Source organism: Daktulosphaira vitifoliae, unplaced genomic scaffold (assembly GCF_025091365.1).
Source record: "Daktulosphaira vitifoliae isolate Bord-2020 unplaced genomic scaffold, ASM2509136v1 Scaffold_2, whole genome shotgun sequence".
NCBI classification, from domain to species: Eukaryota; Metazoa; Arthropoda; class Insecta; order Hemiptera; family Phylloxeridae; genus Daktulosphaira; species Daktulosphaira vitifoliae.
Genome location: NW_026099573.1, coordinates 27522702 through 27548143, shown reverse-complemented (window position 1 = coordinate 27548143; position 25442 = coordinate 27522702). Strand labels below are relative to the sequence as shown.

The 25442-nt window shown below is 31.7% G+C and overlaps 1 protein-coding gene across 1 annotated transcript in view; it reads right to left on the bottom strand.

Annotated features, from left to right (window-relative positions):
- Positions 1-20733, bottom strand: part of LOC126898716 (homeobox protein Meis1-like) — a gene marked incomplete in the record, with an annotated part of 51369 nt that extends 30636 nt beyond the window's left edge. The window contains 7 exon segments of the mRNA XM_050673017.1: positions 5138-5255; positions 10603-10836; positions 11411-11461; positions 13229-13279; positions 15551-15707; positions 15844-16115; positions 20012-20733. Of these exon segments, the coding sequence (XP_050528974.1) occupies positions 5138-5255; positions 10603-10836; positions 11411-11461; positions 13229-13279; positions 15551-15707; positions 15844-16115; positions 20012-20044 (916 nt within the window).
- Positions 20734-25442: the final 4709 nt, after the last annotated feature.

Here is a 25442-nt window from a genome sequence, read left to right as displayed (position 1 = left end):
CAAAAAAAAAAAAAAAAAAAAATATGCGCATACGCGTAGTTGAATTTTTCGAGTGTTAAAAAAATTATTCAACGCACGTCATATGTTAAGACAATTTTAATAAAATAACTAATTAAATAAAAATCAAACGTTTTTTTGGACCACCATTGATATAAACAAGAAAAAAATCAAATCATATTTATTAAGGTCTTTTTTTATTAGTATCAACTTAAGTAGTTTTTAACGTTTTCATTAGTAGTATGTGCCAATATACTTACATAACTTTATTTTTACGAATAAAATTAAGTAAAAATGTCTAAAGTGTATTTAGATGATCACTATACAAACATTATACCTAATATAATGTATAATTATTGTAACTATTAAAACTTATATAAGTTTTAAATTTAGTATATATACATACATATATATATATATATATATTACAAGTGGATATATTTACCACGATTATTACGTTAAATTTTTATACTTGAAATTTTCTTAAATAAAAGGGGGATAAAACAATATCTTCTTTATCTTGAAATCCTTCAGGATTTTACTTTAATATTTTATTAAGGCGCACAAAATTATTATTATCCATAGAAAGGATCTGCAGAATAAGCATTACATTTCTCCCCAAACATTCAAAGTCTTTTACAACAAGACGCACCTACGTGGTTTGAATCATAAGTAGACACAAGATTGTATCCCTTACTCTTACTCGACGACATCAATACTTATAACACGGCAAAGTGGTCATAAGTATTAACTTTCACATAATCATCTAGCAATTATTTTAAGTCTAATAGTATCTATTCACATCAATTAAAAACAATAACAGTTTCATTAAAAATCGTTTAGAATTTCAAATTTGTTTTTTAATTTTACCATCGATGCCCATTAAATATTTTTAGAAATACGGTCCAATAATAAAAATAACTTTTATGTCATATTAAAAAAATAATACGAGAAACAAACTATCATTACGTAATATTCAAAAAATAATTTTAAACGCTTAAGTACACGACGATTCAAGTAAATAATGGTATGCGCGGGTTTGTACATTAATTGCAAATTTTTTTTTATCTATTTATGTTAAAGGTCTTCTCTTAAAATCTATTATTTGTGCTGATGAGCACGGAAAACTTTACATAGCCCCCCAAGTACTGTAGAATCGAACCTACGCACTTTCGACGTTTTACCGGCTAAGCAAAGTAGGCCGTCTAAATTTTATGTAACTTTATTTATAATATGTATAATGACATTATCAATTGATTGATTAGTTTGAGCCAATTAAACAAGTTGAAAACTAGGCGATGATATCAGTTAGATGTTGACGATACAAGGGAAAATAACCACAACCCGCCAGAGACCGCCTACGTCATGTGTTGTACCCGAAAATGACCTACATTTTTAACTGTACTTATTTAATGTTCACGTTTCCCGTCGATGCGTTCAATTCATTATTGAACATGGAGTAAATTAAGTGATTATTGTTGTGTTTATATAAGGGCGAAAATAACAGTGTCACCATTATTGATAATCGATATTTGAACCAAGGTCATCCAATCAAAATGCCCAATAGAAAAATTAAATTTCATTGAACTGTAGTTTTGTCCTTTAACCTTCGAAAATGGTATCTCAATAGTGAAGTGTATCTCGTTCAATACTATTCACATCGATATATTTTACTGCGCACAAGTACTATGATAACGAACTTTCCACACATAATATATTAATTATTATATAAAATACATAGAAATATTAAAGAAGATGAATATCGGCTACGACTGACTGGTGCCTCCCGCTGTTAAGTCTTTAATAAAATACTGATGTTGCTATAATATGTATGGATATTTTTTCAACGTGTAAAGAAATAACATTTTTTCCATAATATTTCTCATGTGGGATTAAATACGATCCCGGCCCCCCCCGGGCTGGGCTTAAATAAACGCATACACATATAGGATTATCTACACACGATTAAACTCTGCGTATATATTAAACGCGCGCACACACGTTAAATATATTTAACTTGTGTACACGTTGCTGGCGGGCGGCAGGCCGCCCGCTGAGAGGTGGTGTGGAATGAGAGAAGAAGAGAGACAGAATGAGGTTTTGCCTTCGCATTTCAGGCAGGTTCTGTTAGCACTACAGAGCTCAGCAGGAGATTACCACGGCAGAACCATCCTTCCACAGGAGAGGATATATACTAAGGACCAGAGGCATTTTAATATTATACACACACATTTTTTTCTCCGTCACTGAGCATGATATTTTATATAGAAATTCCACGAAAAATATAATTCGAAGTCACCCAGAGAAGACTCCAAAAGAAGGACAATATACCGAACACACATATTGTGAAATCAACAACAAATAATACACAATGAAGACAAAAAAGGTCCTTTTGGTCTTATAAAAATTTTGGGGAATAGTATCAAAAAATATCACTGGCTAGAGAAAGATAAAAGATCTACTGGCTATGAAGAGTTAAAGGGTGTGGCTAATGAAAACAATAAGCAAAAAAACAATGGTAACAGCTGTGGTCATTATAACATAAACGATTACATCGTGTGGCTATCGAGTATGCTCGAAGCCCGCGGCTCCGGCCATTACCTAGTGTGCACTTGAAAACATAATGTCAGTTATTAAAATATGGATATTAAAAGGGTATATACATTATCGAGCTCCAAGTATGAGAGTACAAAAATAAAATTTTAATAAATATCTGTAGTAAATACGTCCATAGTGGTATGCAAGTTTATTTACTGTAATTTAATTATTTAATTTATTGGTCCAAATTGTATTTATTTTGTAAATTGATTGTTAACATCAATAGCCAATGATGTGCGTATGTGTGAAAAAAAGAATAAAACATATATTACAGAAAAAAGTACAACAATTAGCGCAATACAAATGTAATAATTACTGTTATTCTTTTGTAGTTGTAAAATACATTTAAAACAGACGACAATAATTGTATAATAGAGAAAAGTATATGCATAACAACATCGGTGCAACGACCTATTGTTTAAACCAATAATCAAGCATGTAAAATAAAAGGGTAAAAGAAAATAGCAAAATAAAGGGTTAAGGATAAAGAAAAGTCATTATCTTTATTCACTAATGTTTAACAGAATGTTTGACAAAATCCAGTAGTTGTGCAGTATACTACATAAATAAAAAGCAGACAGTTCTTTTGGGCACATCCTATTTGTATCCCGCGCATCTAGGAATACGACAGAGGACATATTATAATAGTGGAACAGAACATTTTATAGAAGATTTCAGTATGCACGTTCCGTCGAACATAATAGAAACTAAGTAAAAGGTAAAAGGATAAGAACCGCAGGTAAGAGAGCTAACAACAATAGCAGAGCATAAATGGGGATCAAGTATTGTCAGAACGAAAACCAAAAACGCATATAATATAGAACCTAACACAGGTAAGAAACATAACAGCAAAAGAACATTGTGACTGGCCTAAAATTGTTTTTTTTTATGTCTATATAATAAATAATTCCACTGGTGTTTCAACGTTTGTAAAAGTAAAGTGCTAAAGTAAAAACAGTCTTATTCCTATTCCCCAGAGTAACATTAATTGGGGAAAAAAATAAAAAATAAAATATGAAAAACACGAAATGCAAAAATGAGGCAAGATAATAATGCGCTAAATGAGAAAAAAATTTTAAATGACAAAGGGCAGGAAAAAGTTCTGGTGCGATAAGGAGACTTATCACGCTTGATAGAGGCCTTACGAATGACACATTTTTCACTGTCGTCCAACCCCTCAGTCTCCTGAAAGTAATTAGATCGCGCTACGAGCCCAAGAGTCGTTTTCCCGCCAGCCACCATCAGGGGTGAACAGAGCAGAAAAAACTGTCATTATACACACCCCTGCGCGACAAGGATAGGATTTTAGTCGGTAATACCCTCCGATCCAGCACTCGGCCAGCTAATATAGGCGTAGGGAAAGCTACTTATCAGTAAATAAAATATAACAGTCATCTACGGGAGAAAAATAATCAAATCAACCGGAGGTAAATATCCTTAAATGATGATCGAGTTTTCATATCACCTTAACATTTGACAGAGAAAGTGTTCGCGTTATTTCGACTTATCGAAATAAAGATTTCTTCTTAAAATAACTATAAGAGATTAAGTCGTAAAACTTATTGATAAACAATAACTCTGTAAAAACGTAAATAATGCTATCGACATTAAATAATTTCTATACAAGAAAAAGTAAAAAAACAAAATAACGTCACGCCAGTGTGAGAACTACGTCGACGGCAAAACCTTTTAAGATAAAATAGTATAATCATGTTCCCGACTTGAAAACTCGCTGTGGTAGCGTGACTATACCAAAAGCAAAGTTTTTGCAATCCCTGGAGAGATAGGCTCGCTTAATAACTATTATGGTAAACTCAAAACACTGCTTAACTTAAGATATTCTTTCATTCGNAAGTTTTTGCAATCCCTGGAGAGATAGGCTCGCTTAATAACTATTATGGTAAACTCAAAACACTGCTTAACTTAAGATATTCTAAAGAGTATATCTAAAAAGGTTTCACGGCAATGCTTTAACGCCTAAGAAGCGTGCTAAATTGCAATACTTTTACACTTCTTAGATGAATCGGATTGACGCACGAGCACTTATATAATAAAACGTCTTAAAAGGGGATTGGTGTCATAATAATTTAGTTCATACTGCTCTTCATTGAATCTCAGAGGAATTCAAATAATAATAAAACACACAACATTAACTTTTAAATATTACAAAATGTATTTGCATTGTGTAACCCTAAAAATATTGACAAATAATACATCTAGGGGACGGTGTAGGTCCTCTTTGCGTACGAACACACGCGGGAAATAAAACCAAAAACACTTGAGACGAGTGTAGCTGAAAATCTGTCAATAGGATATGGTACTCGAGTGGTCTATGTACACTCGAGATTGAGAGGCTGTTGGTGACACACTACACATGTTAGTAAACATATGTTAAGAGTGTTTGAGCCTTCAAATTTACCATAACTAAACGAATAGATCATTTAAGGTCCTGAAGCCAGTAACGCCATGGTATTAAAATAAATACTACTATAAATTACTTATAACTATCATTTTTATAAATATTGAAGTCATTTGTACATACCATCTCCGTGTGGATCTCCCATGTTGCCTTGTAATGGCGTTCCAGGACTTTGAGTACGATGTCGACTGTCGTCTTGTCCAGGATGATGTGAATACGCTGTTGATGAACTGGGCGGCCTCTATAAAAATTAATTCCACGTTATAAATACAAATGTATGCAGTGTGAGTGTGTATTATACAAAAAGAGCAACGTATCCAAGATAATATTAATTCCGAGTGCATACCAATAATATTGACTATGGAACATTTGGTTCCCGTCAAAATGATACAGTCCTTTGGGACACACGCACTAGCACTTCCACCGATTAAAGGGAAAAGCGCAGCTACCGCAGTCACTTTTCGTGAGGAGAAAAGAAACGCAACCCAAAAAAAGCAATGCTTCTCTGTTTTAGGATCCCTAGAGAGTGATGGGTATCCCTCTTAGGGATAAAATATTTACAAATATTTCCAGTGACCTCAATACGTAGTTCGATTTAGCAATAAGCATAAATTGTTTTTAATAGTTTAATAAGTTTAAGCATCAAAAATTGTTTTAAACCTGTATAAAAATTTAAGTAGCCGTTTAGGCGAGATAATTCATATCTTATCATAAAACAAACACTAAGCAAATATTTACTAACAACTACATGACTGTCGCATTTAATCATAAATGTATAGTTTTGTTTGCTATTGCATCCGAGAATAGCCGAAAAGGTAGCTCAAAAATAGGTGTATGTTTACTCAGTATACAGATAACCAGAATCTGTAAAATATTGATATGTACTTACTACACGTTATATCATGCGCACATATCACAGTGGCTACCATAATATTTGGTTATTTCAAAGGATTAGAGACCAAAATCACCAGGTGTACTTATTTATATATTTAAAGAATCAACGGAACCAATTCTTACAAGTACTTTTTTTTGTTTTCTATCAAATAATTGTGCGACGGAAGTCTATTCATCATTTATCACTACGGAAATCCTTTCAATATAACCCTTACTGGAAACTACATGGATAACATAGAATATTAAATTTATATAGCAATTCAAGACAGTAATTTTTTAATAAAGGCAATAACCGTTTGTTAAGTTTCCTCTATAACGACCGATTTTTCTAAATATTTACCGCAAATTTAAGACGAAAAAACAGATATAAGTTCTAACTGGAATCTAAGATTTTCAAATGTAGAACATAAACTAGTCAATCATTTCTCTAAACGTCTACAAAGTATGATATATTATTCAAGTCACGATAGCGAGACGCGGCATTCTATAGTAGCGCAAGCAATTTTTAAAACATCATGGATAACCCTAAGAGTGTTCTAACATATTGATGTATCAAAAATTGAAAACGAAAATGTCATGTTGTACATAATGTATCAGGATAGGTTAGATCTCTAAACGTAATCATTTATTGATGGTACACTACACACTAGGCACTTTACTTTTCAACCTTGTTCATTTCTTTACAGGCTATCAACTAAAGAGACGCACAATGTTCATTCAATATTATCGATCTATACTCAATTAATTATTCGGTAACCTAACACCAAGTATAAATATAGAGTTTGACAATTCAGAACAATGAATTTATAATAAATGACAAACGTCGCAAATTGTGCGACGGCAGTAATTGAAATGGCTTTAGCTTTGCTATCAGTGAATAAAAAAATTTAATTTTGCATGAAGTCAGTCCCAAAAACCATACATAACACGTATGTTTTAACACAAAAATTCTACAAAAATTAAAAACTTATTTTGTACGTGTCTAAAAAATAGTATTTTAGGTGTCCCTCTGATAATACGGTGATGTTATTCAGCTGAATTAGATTATGTACCGGTAATGGTTTTTAAATCAAATCAATGTGTTCAGCTATCGTTTTGTTCACGACCATTTACTACGGTTGACAGCTTAAGTTCTCATTTCAAGTACACTTTGTAAAAACAAATAAATCCTAAAAAATATACCGTTTAGGTTTTTATATGAAAATCTTCCCCACAGATGCTTTTTAAAATATTATTTAATGAACGTTTATGAATTTCAGTCGACAAAAAATAAGCTCTATTTCCATTATTACTGTGGACAACACTCGTAGAAAATAATAGTACCTACGTGATTTTAAGCTGTGTGCACAAGTTTGCGTCACGCGTGTGTATGACAGCAAACCGAGGGAAGTACTACACATAGTTTGCACTATATAGTTAACGTACATATACATAGGGTCGCCATGGCTGTTGACGATAGTAGCTCGTGTGCTAAGAATAATATTACAAGTCTGAATTTGACACCGTAGCTGGACCCACGGCTAGTAAGTACGCGTGCACTGTGAGCGAATGACTCGTCATTTGCAGGCATAATTTTTCGCCAAAATAAATACATACAACAGAGGTCTACACAGACGGCCGGCCACGTGTTTCCCACCCCAATTACACAGTATTGTGTATAATGGTGTGGGAAAAAGCGAGAGAAAATCGCCATCTCCCTTTACAGCTTACATACGCCCAACCACTCATCGAGCGTTAAAATTATAAACAACCAGCATAAATGGTAGAAAAAAAAAAAAACTTTTACAATCGTATGAATGCACGGTAATGAAATCCAATGAAACTACAGAAATTATTGTTTTACACGATATGCCATAGTATGTATTTGTTCAGGTGCTTATTACGGGTGACAGATTAAAGGATATTGTACTCGTGTATATTCAGGTGTCGAAAAAATCTTCCTGTCGGTGTTTATTTTCGTCTCATAAATTATGAAAAATTTGTCAACGCAAGCCTCTGGATTGTTAAAAAAGTGTAATAAATAACGTTTGTTAGGAAATTAAATACCGTATTTATTTAGGTGTATTGGAGTATGTAGTGATAAATACTGATTGGTGACATTAAATAGAGAGGAAAAAAAAATTCGACATGAATTTAGACGGTTAGACATATTAATTAGTAGTGGCAACGACTGATTGACACCAGAATTTAAGGGAAAAAACAGAGGTGCGCGCGTGGAGATCTGTGATCTTTGCATTCCATCGGCTACGACGTATGCGTTCGTCTCTCGTAACAATACATCGGTATGTACGGAACGCGCAGTAACACACACGGGCAAGCATTCTGTGGCCGCCAGTTCGTATGTTGTGCCGGTCATCGGTTTTAATTGGACCAAAAACTAAAAAACCCACACAACGCACACGCGCACCAGGTGTCTAAACTAACAGACAATATAAGGATTTGAATTTGTTATTTTGCTGATGAATATTGATACGAAAAAGTGTTATTTAATCAGAGGTCGAAAACACAATAAATAAATAATATTGTTTGTTTCTAACGCACATGGTGTACATTGCATGTATATTGTATTATTCACCAAGTATGCAGAGGGGACGGGAGTTTTCAATAAAATAACCCGGCATGAAGTACCCACACACAGGGTGCATAATTTAGCGAGACAGCTAGAGGATCGTGTCCCGAGTCGGTAAAATATTCAACATGTTCTATACAAGTGAATTGAAAAACTTTGAAAACTTTGTAATCGTTCCCTGGGAATCACCAAAATAATATTACACCAAGTTATGGAATATATTTTACCAGTTAGTAATAGAATTTTAATATTTAGAGTAGTTGATAATTTCTTTAGAATCTCCCCTTTTAAAAACAAGACGGAACACTACACAAATTATGACACATAATATGCATTACCAGTGTGATTATCTTTAAGCGGAATAAAATTACATGCAAGAGGAAAACAGATTAAACAGAACGCTCAATGATTTTGTGTTGTACTCCTTACAATTTATAACCCCAACAATGCACACACTGAATTTACCTACAGTTTAAAATGCTCTTAAAAACGCATCAGGGTCACAACCTACACATTACATTCAATTTATTACCTATTTAGGGTTTAGTTTGTATTTCATTGTACAAGTAGTATTTTAATAAAACGGTTAGTGTTTTATTGCTCTATTACAGCTACTACTCGATGCAAGTGTAACATCTATAAAGTCGACTACATCATACAAAACACACCATTTCGTTATAAATAAAAAGCAATATTTATGCCGGAACTGTGCTAATTAGCAACATGTCTTAACGTCTGACTAATCGGACCTTCCCCTATCTAATATCGCAACGGATCAAATTTAGTGGAAACCCACCGATATATACCACCCCGAACAGTTATAATCGGATTACTACGTCGCCCCCTGGAGTGATGGACACCCGTCACTAAACTGCCGCACTAGTATTTGCCCACCCTGGTAGCCAAACACTTAGTGTAATTGTACGTAAACCGCTAACGCCTAAGTGCAATTATCGCGGTGTAATTTGATGAAAACCTTTACGTAATATAATTTTTGCAGTTGTTCATGCACACGACGGACTTGAGATAATATCATTACTAGATGATTTATTATAACGTGAAAGTAACAGAATTACTTACCGAAGAGACAGCCGGTCCGAGATAAAAAGTGCATCGGGGAACATTGTAAATCCAATGTAAAACGGCCATGATTGACACTTGGATTTACATTAATAACAATCGGATATTCGATATGATTACACCACCGTTTACCCATCCTAATGGTGTACCGTAAATTATCATATTATTTTTAATACAATTTTCATCTACCACTCGACAGTTTTGCTGCTTTGTAGCTTCTATAACTTAATGCCGTAAGTGTATTCATATTCAACGCAGGTACCAACTATGTAATGTATAATTCACGACTAAAAACACGTCAATACCAGTTTTTGTCACCCCCGCAAATGTTAACGCAATGGCGTTACCGATGAACCTTTTTATCTGACACAGTAGAAACAAATTCACACCGCACTAAAATAGAGCCAAAAAAAAAAAAAAAACACAACCTAGCACCCCGAAAATATTCAACACCAAGGACGAACTATGCCCATTTCGTCTCGATACTTTTATACATGCTACCCTCTTTCCACCCTCCTCCCGTCTAAATTAACGCATGAAAACCACCCCGTCTGTGTTATCCTTCTGTTTGTCAGAGGGAATGTATTAACGCCCGGTACCGCCAGCAACAAACCCCTCTCTACTACCACAGTGTAAATTTTTGGTTGTATACCCTTAATTCATTCTATTTTTTTACCCCCCATCTATTGTCAGTGATGTGTGCGCGTGAAACTCGCGCGCACACATACATACACACGAGGCAACCACCCTGCAATACACACATATCGTCAACGTAACAAACAATAGTAACCACCCCTCGAAAATTCCGTGTATCTACTGCTATTATTCCGTTTACACGTTATTGTATTCGCCATTAACGTTTGTACGCATTACCCTCGCAAGGGTAACAAATAAACAATACTGATAGAGGATAGTGCAGTAGTATATAATACAATTGTAGCATTACTAGGCCGATAGGTAACGCATAAAACTCAAAAGCGAACACGTATCATCAACGTACGTACACACACAAATATAATAAATTTCTGTTTAAATTTCAACTTACCATGGCGTCTGGAGAAATACTTTGCGACCCGTCTTGGTCGCCGCCCGTTGTTGATGGCGTATGAGCACTATGCCGATCTCTATTACCACCGTCGCCATTAAGACCTCCAAGTCCTAATTCTTTACCGCCTAGTGAACCACCGTCAGCACGCTCGTCGATGACCAAATCAACAGGCATTTTTCCTTTTAAACACGAAATGTAACGCGCACAAAAGTTATCGCAGAGCTCGTGAACCTGAACAAAGAGAGTTAACGAAATCAGTATATGATCGTGTAAAAAAAAATAAAAATCATGTTATTTACTATAAATAAATTCATAACAGTAAAAATACAACCGGCAAATGCTTTGGGGTGAAAAAATTACTAGTGATGGAAGGATGTGTTTTTAAAATACATGTGGTACTAGTGAGATATTTTGAAAAGCAGAGAAAGAACTTATCTTCAGGGATAGCAACATATGGCAGGAGGTGTAATGCGACACCTCCGAGTGTTGCGTTACACTCAACATATTGTACACATGGGTACAGTGAAAATTCAGAACTTCTGAACACATTATTTAAAAAAAATATTAAGCCTTATTAAAGCAGAATTATTGATGTATAATTTTAAATATTTTTTCTTGAATAACTGTTTAATAACATTTTTTAACGGTATACCCAATAAAAATGATAATAAGTGACAATCAAGAAAAAATATATTCAACTGATATTCGAATGGGAATTTAAATTTTCGTTAAAACACATAGAGTACATTTTACAGACTAAAAAATTTAATGTTTACATTAATGAACATTTAAAATGTCTAATTACCTTTTCCAGTTCCAGTAAATGGAATCGAAGTACTTGGATTGCCTGAACCATCTGTAAAAAAAATAATAATAATAGCTTAAGTAAATTAAATTAATTAAGTTCCAACGAGTGTAAATATGTCCGAAGTGTGAGGTTATAATTTAACGCAACTAGTAATAATATGTACTGCAATAAATGGGTCGTAAAACAGCATTTCATTAATTATGATCGGTTTATAAAAATAAACACGCATACTACTACTACGTGAGTAATTGTGTGGACGTGACAGAAATCAATTAATAAACGATTAATAATTGATTTATTAACTAAGATCAAGTCAGCCCACTAAGTCCGTACGAATATAGTAAATAGCGATTTTTCGATGTTATTATGCATTTTTGTTTTTTGAGCAGTGAAATCTTATAGCCGTTGTTTTCTCTCGTAGTTAAAAATTCCATGGGATTACACGTTACTGAAAGAATAATACAACGACGTTTTTACGTCGCGTTGCATACACTACAATATATAGAATATATATATATTATATTACATATATATATATATATATATAATAGTTCTCTACACAATATATACATTATACTGTTGAATACTCGTCGGCCAGACGGGCCGACCGACGGTCGGAGCCGTCTTAAACCGGTTTCTTCCACACGTATTCTCTCTACAACGAATGGAAAAAATATGTACGTATTATAACATACATTATACTACGTTGGGGCACAGAAAAGTATATGCATTAGACTGCGGCCACATTACTTTATCCATTTGCTGTCGGCTGAATATTACTTTTATATAGGTAATTCGTCTTCAATATAATACATAAAGATAATATTTAAAAAATATTATAAATGCATGAGCTCCCAGCGGCGTTAATTTTTGGGCGTAGTATCGCATATATGTGATGGTGTTTTTTCTCTCTCTATAACTCGGAGTCCTTCTCAGAAGGATCGCGTACCACTCCGAAGCTATGCGCCTTTCCATATGGAACACTTTTCCAAGGGTTGCGCGTATCTATATTCAGACACTGTACCATATTAAGCCAAACCTACCCTACATCGACATAACACTTTGGTCACTTTGCCAAACCTAGTTGTGTGTACACATAGACCTCTATACATATTAATATCATGATTTTAATATGTACATAATAACTCGCACTAGGTACGTGTCTGGAATTTGTTGTATTGAATGGAATGCGTGTACGTCTACTACGTCACTGGAGTACAATATTTAGAAATAAATACAAAAAACATAATGTATGTATGTTCATTTAATCCTTAGCCTCGAGCTGCGTGATACTACGACCGTTTAGATTAAATGAATCATTTTTAAGTGATTCATTGTAGTAAAATATCGTAAAACATAAATATCGAGACATAATATACTCATTATCGTAATGTGACCTAGATGGTTTGATATTTTCATTTATGTGATGTAGTTTGTGCGATCGCGCACTTCATCTTCAAGCAATGCTGTTTTAAATTCCTTTTCTTGAGGTGTAGTGTTAAACGTAGGTGTTGGTCTATGACACATTAATGGTAATGATCTATACTTTCTTAGGTAATGTTCTATGTCCGGTGCCGTATAACTGGCACCTCGTAGGTCATGCCTCATTGACGCCATAGGTCTAGCAGTTGATCACCGAATATCCGGGAATCATTAAATTGTTAACTAATAAATGCATTACATTGGAAAATTGTTTACTTCCTGCATGTATTGGCAGTGTTAAGTATGACTGTATAACATTATGTAGTTAGGACCAAGGACTACTTTAAAAAAAAGGCTAACAAATAGTAAAAATTAAAAAAAAAAAAAACTCACCAAAGAATCGGTTTCGGGATCAGCGCAGTACTGTCCTCGCTCTTGTCTTATCTGTAAAAATGAAACAAAAGAATTTTAATACATTCACTGTATTTATAATTAATTACATAGGTAATACTTATACGGTTGAAGTATTTTAATATGTATGCGTGATATGTAACAATTGCACTACGTTACTAGTAATAGTAATTGATATACAACATTGTGTCATCTAAGGTTAAGTAGAATAGAGTACAAATTAAATCATAAAACTATGTGTCGAGTGGCACTAAAGATAGATTAAAAATATGTATTAAATACAATAATGTAAATAATACAAATAATAATTAAATTATTTATACTGATAATTTTATTTCGATTCTGTTGCGATGTTTTTAGTAAATCTACAATTGATTCGGATGACTCCAAAATCTCATTAAGCAAAATATTAAAATTTTTATTACTTATTTTGTGTTTGAAATATGCAACGAGGTCAGAGATGAAAAATATGTGCATGATGTTTTGCCAAATTCTGAGACTAATCAGAACACAGTTTAGGTTTTAATCGAATGTACAAAAAAAAAAAAAAAATACACAAAATAATAGAGACAAAAATGCGTTATAATTGTGGAGTTTTAGGACTAGGTCTAGCATGAATTACTAAATTAAAAGCAATTCCAAACGCTTTGCACGTGTTGGATATTTTGGAAACTTGTGGTGTCAGCGATACGGTACAAGAATATTGCCGCCAACGTATATAAATAGATCACGTTAAAGGAGGGGAGCGCATCACGATTATTTTAGGGAGATTTATATTTAGTCAGATATAACGCGTCGGTTGTCGTCATACGCCTTGTATACGATGGTTTAGTTCGTGATTTATTACGGGGTAACCCTTTTCTACATAAACGCTAGGTGTATACAGCGTGATCACCTAAATATAATGGGCTACAGTGCAAACAATACTATGTATATCTACATACTCAGTAATATTTTACATCACACATGGTGTCTGAAAATTCTTAGGGAACGTAATACAGTTTGACAACAACCATATTGTTGACCCTTCTAGTTCTAGTGAAATCGAAGGTCTCTAAACTTAACGTTTTTCTTTGTTCTTAGTACATACGAATTGTAAAGTAATGTATTTACCATTAGGATTCAAAATTGCTGTTATTTTTAAAAGCTTTAAAAATAAATATTGAATTGCGTTCAAATGAAGAAAAGAAAAAGTTTTAGAGTGGCAATGTTTATTTAGTGCAAAGTTTAATTATTTGTCATAATTTATTCTTATCGCCGTTTTAATAGTGTGAATAATTGAAACACAAATCGTGATTCAGTATATTCCAGAAATATTTAACAAAAAACGATTTTACACAAATTTTCCAAAAACAGCTTGAATGACACAGAAATTCCTGTTCATATATTTTTAAGTGGATCATTTCTTTATTAAATTTATAAGAAATAGGGATCCGAATAGAGATGTTTGAAGCAATAAACAAAATGAATTTCTCTTAACTCCATAAAGAATATTCCAATATGACATTTAGAAGCGAGACATATCTAAAAATAATATACTCGCGTGTTGCCATATTGTGGCTTTACATTACACTTACTACACTGAGCTACATACTGAAAACAATTATCGTACAAGATTTAGAAATAATTAAAGTGATGAAAACTATTACTCTGTTATTTTACGAGTGGAATATATAGACATCATATAGCTGTTATAAATGTTATGATAAAAAATTGTACAACAACAATATGAGATACAGACATATGGAATGCAATGAAAAAAGAAGGGAACTGGACTTGAATCACGTAAAAAATGTGTATATATAATATTGAAGAACGGACAGGTTTATACACTCGTCTGTATAGAAATGTCACTGTTTATTATAAAGATAGGCACATAGTAGACATTGAACAGCATTCCTGATCTGGGTTAGGATAATATTTTTTTAATATTATATTTGCACATTGTTTTTTATAACATGATGTCGGTTACTACGCAATCGATACGGATAGTGCTATAAGTCAATTATTATATTGATATAATGGTGGGCGGATAAGGAAGTAGCAGTTATTAGGGTAATAATGATAGTAATTGTTTTTAGATAACAATAATAACCTAGTGTGTATATGGATACGGTAGTAATTGATTTTTTGTTGTTATTATATAATAATAGGGTAGGGGGCGTTTCTTTAGTAGTGGGTGTAGTGTTATATTTTTTTATATTTTCGTAATAGTTTTTAATCTTTGAAAATGTGTTAAAACGGTAATAGGGAATTTGCTAAAATTACACTAGAGCACTTGTAAATCATATTTTATTTACTTACCTGTTTCGAAAATACGGCAATGTCTTCATTGAACGACTCTGAAGAGCATATGCTATGGTCGCCTCCGGGACCCATAGAACCGTCAGTTTGTCTAGGTGTACACGTAGCGAGTTCACACTTTTCAAACACCAATGCTAACAATGGAAATAATGGGTGCCTAAAATAAATCAATAAAACACATTTAGTTTGTAATTTTCTAACGGGAATGAAAAAATTAACTACGATTACCAGTAATCGTAATTGAAATTTAACTGTTTTAAGTGACTAGAAAATATTCATGTAAAAAACCGTACCCATAAATGGAGTCTTTATCCCGCTTGCTGGCGGCATCACCAACGGACGAAGGAGGGATCGCCGAAGCTGGGGCTTGATGGTTTTGTGGCAGGCCAGGTGTCGGCGTGGCCGGACCATGGTTGGCTTGTGGCACGGGCGTGTGTCCACCAAACATACCGGGATGCATACCATGCAATGACGCTTGGCTGTGCGCGTACAGACCAGGTGGAGGCAGTCCGCCAATGCCGTTACTTCCATCCATACCAGGGTACCCCGTAGGCTGTTCATCGTACTAAAATACAAATCAAAATATCAAATTAAAATTTTAATAATGCATTGTTTAAACGATAATATATCAACGTGATTATCCAAAAATTAATTGATATTTTTTGTGCCCACTAGTACTTAATTTACTCGGGAACGATATTATTTTAATCTAAAGCAACATGTATGTAAAAATAGAATATTTTTTTTTATTTGACATGTGTTAATTGAAAATATTAAAATAAAATGCAATATATTTCACGAGAATAGTGAATTTTACATTAAAATCGTATTTTAAGTATCGGGAAATTATTATATTAATATTAATGAGAATAATGACGCACGTGCGTATTTTTATGTTGCATCATTCATTTAATTATTTGTTATGTGGTATTTAAGTAATATAATTTTATTCGTCGAATAAAAAAATTTACACTAACACATTATTTAGACATCTATAATTAAACACATATAAAATGAGAAAACCATTAATAAACTAATACTATTCATGGGATTCAACTTATATATATTGTTTTTTAATATCGAAAATAGAACACGAATATTCTTATCTTAGTGTGTCTTTTTATTTATCCAGTTCACTTAGAATGAAACTAATTTGAAATATATTATACTTAAAATATTAATAATTTATAGTAATAGTTTGTATCATTTGAATAATTTAAATTATTAATTGGCATTATTTTTTGTGTTTTCCCCCCCGTTTTTAATTCTTAAAATAAATTAATTTTAAATAATCGTTAATATTATAACTCTCAACATTTCAATGAGGACATCTACTTGGTACCAACGTACACAATTTTTTTTATTTATTTAATTCAATTTTAAATGATAATAATTATTCAAAAAGCGGATTTCAAGGAAATTTCTCAGAAAAAAAAAATACAGCTGTATATTATTTTTTAGTTGTCGTAGCAAGTTCTGTTAAGAATTTTTAATCCAGTGAATATTTTCGTTTATTTTTACATTTTTGGACTACATTATAAGCATATTTTTTTTTATTATTTGTTTGTTATAAGGAATAAAATAAAACATTTTTTTTCCAAAAAAGCTATTTTTAAATTCTTTTTCACAAAAAGTTTTGTTTGATCTATAACAACTTGAAATAAATACTAATCGTATTATAAGCATTCTAATACAATGAGAGGGTATGTATCACAGGTGAAGTATGAGCTGTAGCTAACCGCGTTATATATTTACTCTATGTAATAAAATGCTTTAACAGATGAATAGTTCATCAGATAAAAATATTGTATGAATAAAATTGTTTAGAATGTTTTTGTCTAACATATCTCTTAACAAAAAATTGGGGGTTTGGTTTCCATTAAAAAAATGAAAATTTAGGTATTTTATTCCTGAAGAAATGAAAAAATAGTAGAAGAGTATTTTGATTCAAATGATTTTTCCTTTACGAAAATTTAAAATGTTTAATAGCATCCAAGAAAATAAGTGATTTATCCTTAATCAATCACCCTGGATATATAATGAACAAGACTTCGACCTGGAATGTCATAAAAATAGTAAAATTTTTAAATGAAGAATTAAAATATTTCTTTGCCACTATTAGTGATTTAATAAAAAGCAGAGGAGATTTAGTAAGTATATTTAGTAGAAGGATATGGCATACATATTTATTGATCATTTAAGTAAAAATATTGGACTCTTAAAACTAAGGTTTAAGAAAAATTTAGATTAAGATGGTCGCAGAATCTATTCAGAGAGTTTCATTGTCACCTAAAAGTCTTATATAATCGCTTCTGGTAAATGGATACCAGTTTAAAAAGTAATTGGAAGTAGTAAATTCATAATTGAAAAAATGTCTGAGTAAAATATAGATATTTATTTCGGAAATAATATAAATAATTAAAAAGTTAGAATCTTGAAAAAGTATATTCAATATTAACAAGTTGTTTAATTTACAATTTTAACTTTAAAAATGTTAAATTAAAATGTTTGTGATTTAGGCGCCTTATACATTTGCACTCAAAACAATGCAACTAGAGTGAACAATTTAGCTAAAACATTTAAATAAGATAAAACTAACGATTCATAAATTTTGAAATTAATCCAATAACTTTGAAAATAAAATGATAAACATTATAAGTTTTCATGATAATACCTATATCATTTTTACTGAAACTTGAAATGTATATAAATACATAGAGCTATGTATAAATAGTTAAGTATATTTAATATAATACTAATAATAAAAACTGACTTTGTATATATACAAATAATAAATCATATGATCTCAGATTAATCACCAATTATATCGGAGTTCACGATGTTTTAATTTATTACATAAAATACACTACATATATAACACTAACACTCGTATATCATTATATATCAATAGAAAACTAGAAGAATTAGTTAGATAAGCTACATACAAGTTAAAAGTGGGAAAAAATAGCTTAGAAAAATTGAAATGACTTAATTTAATTGAAAACGTCACTACAAAGTATCCACATTTTTTAGTAAAAACATCAAAAATAGTCACCTTCTCTCAAATAGTATATTTTAATAGATTACTTCTATAATATATTTTCATATAATTTTTATTTTAATGATCATCCGACAAATCAAGATAGAATGGCTATTGAAAACCATTATTCAAGATCCACAATACTGATAAGTATAATCTCAATGGCTCCACAGAACATATGTAAATATCATAGATATATCAAAAGAATATTTGTAAACTAGGTGACACATATTTTATGCAAACGTTATACTTTCTTTTTGCGCATGTTGGACTCACTTTACGTGCAATTACAATTGATTCTGATGCATCACTATCAAGAAATTTAATCGATCACTTAATGACATCATTACAAACAAAACTGCAATGAAAAAAAAAAAAAAAAAAAAAATAGGAAAGAAAATAATTGATTTTTTATTTTAATCTTAACCAAGTATATCAAGAGATTAGACATAATGTTTTATACAAAGAATCGTCAAAATTATTCATTAGAAATTTTTAATCTAGAGAAAAAATGTAGCCTAAATAAATTGAAGACAACTTCTGAATACTAATAATAGAGCTTATCTTTTACTGATAATTTTGATGAAATATAAATTCTCTACGTAATATTTCTTGAGGTGATACTGAACTTAGACAATAAAAGTGAAAATCTATCGATATGTGATACTATGCTGAATAAGATAAAAAAATGCACGTGACATTTATTTCTAATATATAAACAACAGTATTTCAGCGTTGTATAAAAATGTAACTTCGTCAAAATATTAAATTAAAAAGTATATCATAATGATTTTTTGATAAAATTCGAGACTGGAAATATAGTATGAATGATCGTTAGTATAACAGGATTATCAGTGAAAAATAATTGATTCTTATGAGAGTCCATAAAAGTTAACCTAATTGTCCAAAACTATAACATAATTTGTATTATATAGCACCCAGAATAGATTACACGCAAAATGGTGCCATAAAAATAAAGGCTCAGTGAGGGGAAGATACTTTTATAACTTATTTGAACCACTAGAATAACCACAGCAAAGCGCACCGCATATTGTGCTATAAAATAAATTTCTCTACAATAAGCGGTGCACAATGTTACTGTAACATAATGATTATTTAAAGGTGTCTATTGTTATTCCTATCATTAGCAATATTAAGTAAGCTATTGATAACGTATATTTTAGGAGATGTGCGGGACGAATTTTAGTTTCCAGCGATAAATCACGATTCGACGGCGATTTGCAGTAAGTTATCTATTGCTTTTTTGTTCAGCTAAAATACGCACTAAAACACATTATGGTTCCTATTTAAGTACTCATGCCGTGTGCGATTACCTGCTTACTACGTTATCAGTGTTAATTAACCTTCTCGCACATGACTTAAACAATTTGAATAAGTATGTTTTTTTTAAATGTACTTACTCTTTGTGTGGTCGCAGGCTGATGAGCAGCCATTTGTGAATTTTTCTGGTATTCGAGTATCTCGCGAACGTGTAAAGACGCTTGTAAATGAATTTTATGAGCTGCTGTTGCGGCTCTTGTTAGTACAATATTGTGTTCACAGCTGTTTCGGCGTGTAAAGAAAAAACCTAATCGTGAGATGATAACATGAGAGTTTCGTTATTAGCATTCAAAGATAAACACTAGTTATGAATAGTGAGCGCAAAAGCCGTTATTTTTAGACTTGGGCAACAAATTTAATTGAATCGTTATCACTGTATTCTATTTATGTACAGGCACCACGTTGGAGCAAATCGTGGTAAGTTATATCGACAAATCGTTAACGTGTAGATTGAAAATTTTGTTTAGTAGGAAAATAATTAACACTAAAATCGTTAATGGTCAGCTGTGTTGCGATGAGATGACAGCGGTCACTATCCAGTTGTGTGTCTAGCAACAATTGTATGGCAAAGGCGCGGCCGGACTCGGCCGACGGTAATCCGACATTTTCTGGTCGCGAAATGATGTACGGACAAAAGTGTTCGTTAAACGCACAGATCAAAAACGAATTAAACCAAAAAAAAAAAAAATTTTTTTTTTTGTTTACGGGCGAGCGTGAAATATAAAAAAACGTACGCACAATACGGACGATATAACGCACCACGTACGGTGGACGACGAACGGCGCTCACAAACTGGCGGAGTCTTGGTTCAACGATGGCGGCGGCCGCCCACGGCGACTGCAGCGCCACCTGTTGGCACGAACGGCTTGCCGGCCGGCCGGCCGCGAGTACAGGCGGCGCTCACGAGGGCAACGCCTCGCCTCGCAAGACGGGCGGATCGCGACCAGACACGCCTTACCTAACGCGAGGGGGGGCGCGCAGGCACGCGCATCACATGCGACAACACCGCCTCCTTACGCAAAGTCCATCGACACGTTCGTTGCCGGCCCGGCGTGTTTAGCCGGCGTCCAGAGTGCGCCCGGTCATGATTTCCCTCGCGCCGCCGCACTTAATTTCAATTTTACGCGATCTCCCAACAAAATGCCTGCTCATAAATATTCGTTATAAAATTCGCTGGTACGCCGCACCACACACTTCGGAACTTTAATGAAGCTCCGTACTTCGGGTTTATGTACACAACTTTCAATATCGAACGAAATGTACTGGGAAAATTAAAAAGTCCGTGTAAATAACCGCGAGCACCCAAGTCGTGCGCTCTTCGAGATTTTGCCGTGTGTCGGAAATTTTCCATGTGATATAAAATTTTTTTCAACATTGCAGATCTTTTAATTTTATCATGCGAGTTCAATCAGCTGTGTTACTGTATCACCTAAAAGTTTTGCTCTAATATCCGCGCAAAAAGATTGTCATACTTTCATAGTTATGCGCAGACTTTAATTTTCGAACGTGCCCAAAAAAAATATATGCTTGAAAATCCTTCCTACTTGAGCGTGTCCTGAGAAGATTTCGGGGGAAAAGTATCCATTTAAATCAGATGTTATAATATAATATATTTTAAGATTATTTTCCACCTTAATATATTTATATAACACAAAATATAAAATTTTCTAAATGTTTGAAAGGCTTAGCCCAACATAATTCCTCTAATGATAGTCACGTAAAAGTTAATATATTGTTGGAAACAAATATTTTTTACTAATGAACAATATTAATTCACCCCTCCCTTAAATTTTAGTTCAAATTGCAACTGTGTACCCCTAATAAGAATATTTTTGATTATTTAACATATATTCTAAATTATATGAATATAGATCAATTTAAATTGTAGAGTATTTTATATTTATATACATATGTTATGTATGTATAAATATACTTTTTCTTTTTTTCATTTTATATAAAAAGTTTTAATGTTTTTGAAATTTGAAGATAAAATTTTGATGTTAATTTCTAAATTCTAAATATTGTATTAAAAAGATGTTGAAGAGATAAATACTTTTAATATTGTTATATAAACATAAAAAAAAATTATAATCATAATAAAAAGGACGAAACTCAATCATAACTTATTCTCAAAATAATTTTTTTTAGATATAAGAAAATTAGTTAAAGTTAAAATTTTAAGAAGCAAACAAACTATTTATAAATTACAAAAATTAACTTTTAAAATTTGTTTTAAATATTATTGATAGACTTTTGGACACTGTGTGTCCACTTTGTCGAATCTTATAGTCAATCAGTTTCGTGATTAAATTTGGTATTTGCAACATCAAAGGATAATTTGAAGAATTATAATTAAATATGAAGGACAATTGAAGAAAAAACAGTGCTTTAAACAAACCATAATGTTGGCTTATTTGAATATTATTTTTTATATATCAACAACTCAATTATATTGTTAGGAAAACTATTCATATAGTTGAACTTAGTATAATAAATATTTAACTACATTTATTTAATGAATTTGACTAGATATTAGAGTTGGGACTAAATAGTTAGTTTGTCGCTTTATTGAGCATAGTTATAAAATATGTATTTTAAAACGCCTTAAAACATAATTTCATCAATTTACTCTTTTCTAATTGTTTATTTGTCTTATTAAGTTTACAAATAAAAAATTTAAATACAGCGAGAATCTATGGAATTGAGAAATTATTTTAGATTAGTATTATTTGTTCAACTAATAATAATATTATTCTTTTTTCATCATGAAGTACATTGTATTAACTTTACCCGTAGATATGTAGACATGAAGAAGGAATATTTTTTTATGGATTATTATAAAAATTGAAAAAAAAAAGATTTTGATATGATATTGATAAGCATTTGACTCTGTAGATCATACGACCCTTATTACTGTTCTTAGACAATATGGTTTTGGTGAACCACTACTATCTTGGATTAGTTCCTATATTTGTGACCGATACCAATGGGTAAAAGTATTCGGCGTTAAGTCTAATGTATTTTTAGCGTCTTGTGGTGCCCCCCAGGGAGGTCACTTGTCCCTTATTCTATTTTCCTCAATCTTGAACTGTGTGCATAAAGTTTGGCACCATTGTCATTTTCTTTGTTTTGTCGACGACATCAAACTATTTATGCGTGTAAGCTCGACTGATGACTGTTTGAAATTACAGGATGACCTTAATAGATAATCTGAATGGTCAAACTCAATGGGATTGTCATTTAATTTAACCAAATGCAAGGTCTTTACGTATCATAGAACAAAACATCCTGTTGAGTTTCACTATAATATTACTGAAGTAAATATCTCGTGTGAGTTAAACTCTATTACAGATCTAGACTTTAAGTTCAGTTATAATCTTGATCCTATGCTTCATATTGATTATGTTTGCTGTAAAGCATTTAAGGCGTTTGGCCAAAGATTTCAAGCAAGGACTTTCACTATTCTGTTCTATAGTCAGACCTATTCTAGAATATGGTAGTGTAGTGTGGGATCCTTATACTGCCTCGGGCTCGCTACAGCTTGAGCGAGTACAGCGAAAGTTCCTACGCTTTGTCAGCTACTCGCTCAACATAGTCTGTCCTAATCACGATTATGCCCCTGTCTCGAATTTGCATGGCCTATCCTCATTAGTTGAGTTAGTAGAGTTAGTAGAGGAATTAATTTCTTAAATACATTAATTGGTTTATTGAATGGCAATATTGATTCGCCGACCCTATTGTCCCTCATATGTTTCAGAGTACCTCAGCGAGCAACAAGAAATAATGTTCCATTTGTTGTCTCCCACTACCTAACTATTTATGCAAAAAATGAGCCACTTAGGCGTCCTATGTCTAATGCCAATGTTGCCCCTAATTTTTCATTTTAATTTTTGTATTTTTCTTTATGTTTAATAATTAAAATCATTTTAATTTTGTATTTCTACCTTTGCATTTAATAATTAATTTACATATTTTTAGTATATATCTTTGTCTATGTTACGATTACCTAATTTATGTACTTGTATTATTTGTAAAAAGGGCTTCTGTCTGTGAAATTATAAAATAAAAATAAATAAAATAAATATTGTATCTTCTTCTAGTATTTCGATTAATAATAGGATTTTTTTTTTAGTTTTGTTGCGTAACTTAAAAAGTATTAATTGATGTGTTTTTTTTTGTCTGTTCATATAAATAGTATAGCTCTCACAGGGCAGATTTTGATGATCTATACGTTTGATATTAATCTATTAAACCCAATAGTACCAAAAATTTAAAAACCCCTCAATTTTAGACATTTTATTAAGTATCTCAAATTAGGTAGCCGTTGAAAATGAAAAAAATCAGAACTTTTTCTATGAACTTAAAATTGCAATAACTTTTTCTTAAAATATCAGATTTTCTTGAAATTTTAACAAATTTTATTAAAATAATAAGCTTTTATTTGATATAATAATAATGAAAATTCAATAGAAAACTTTAGTACAGAAAGGATTTGAACAATAACACTATTCATTATATATATATTTGTTGAACATGCTCCAGAATCTTTACTAAATAAAAACTTAAATCTTCTATAAGTCGTCATTCCCAGACATATTTGTATTAAATTATTTATATGATAGTGATGTTAATCACTGTCAGATATTATTTAGATATACTTGCCCAACTATGTTGGTTTTATTTTTCATTTTAAAGTACATTGTATAAGCTTTAATTTGTTTTGGAATATAAAAGTCAGTTTTTTTAACATTGTAAAAAATTGAAAGAAAATCATCGTGATATGATTTTTAAGACCTCACAGTTCCTTGATTAATGATTGGATTATCAAAAAAAGTATTTTTACGTCAAAGAAAATGTCTTAACTATTATTAATAAAAATTATGCAATAATCTGTCCAGTTTTGAAAATTATTGTAATATGAAATAAAAATTACTGTATTTTAAAAACTATAAGTTTTTGGGATATTTTCTTAATGAGAATGAGGGTAGTTCTTTAAAATTGTGGCGCGAATAACTTTAAGTAGATATGTTTAGTGATTTTTTGATTCGTCAAATCGATTTTTCTCAATAATATATCTTTGAGCAAAATCGGTTGGGTTGGTATAATCGTATATAGTGAAAAAAAAAAAAAAAAAATACTGTAGTATAAAACCAATAGCTTCTTAGCAACCCATCGAAACTAGAAATAAATGTAATGTCAACTTATCTAATAAGTGCTTTAGAATTGGTGTTATTGAATTAAGGAAAACTCTTAAAATTATTAATCCCTTCCCATATAAATTAAACTAGGTGTATTTAAAATTTCACAATAATTAAAGTTTTTAATACATATTCAATGGCATATTGAATGGGATATCAGAGGGTTGTGATAACCTCATGAACAAGTGCTCTAATAAATTGTTTTTCGTTATTTTTCTATCTTTAGGTATTTTTTCAAATTATGTAATGATGACCCAAAAAAATCATAAAATTTAATTTGTTTCAAAATAGATTATTATTATTTGAGTACGTT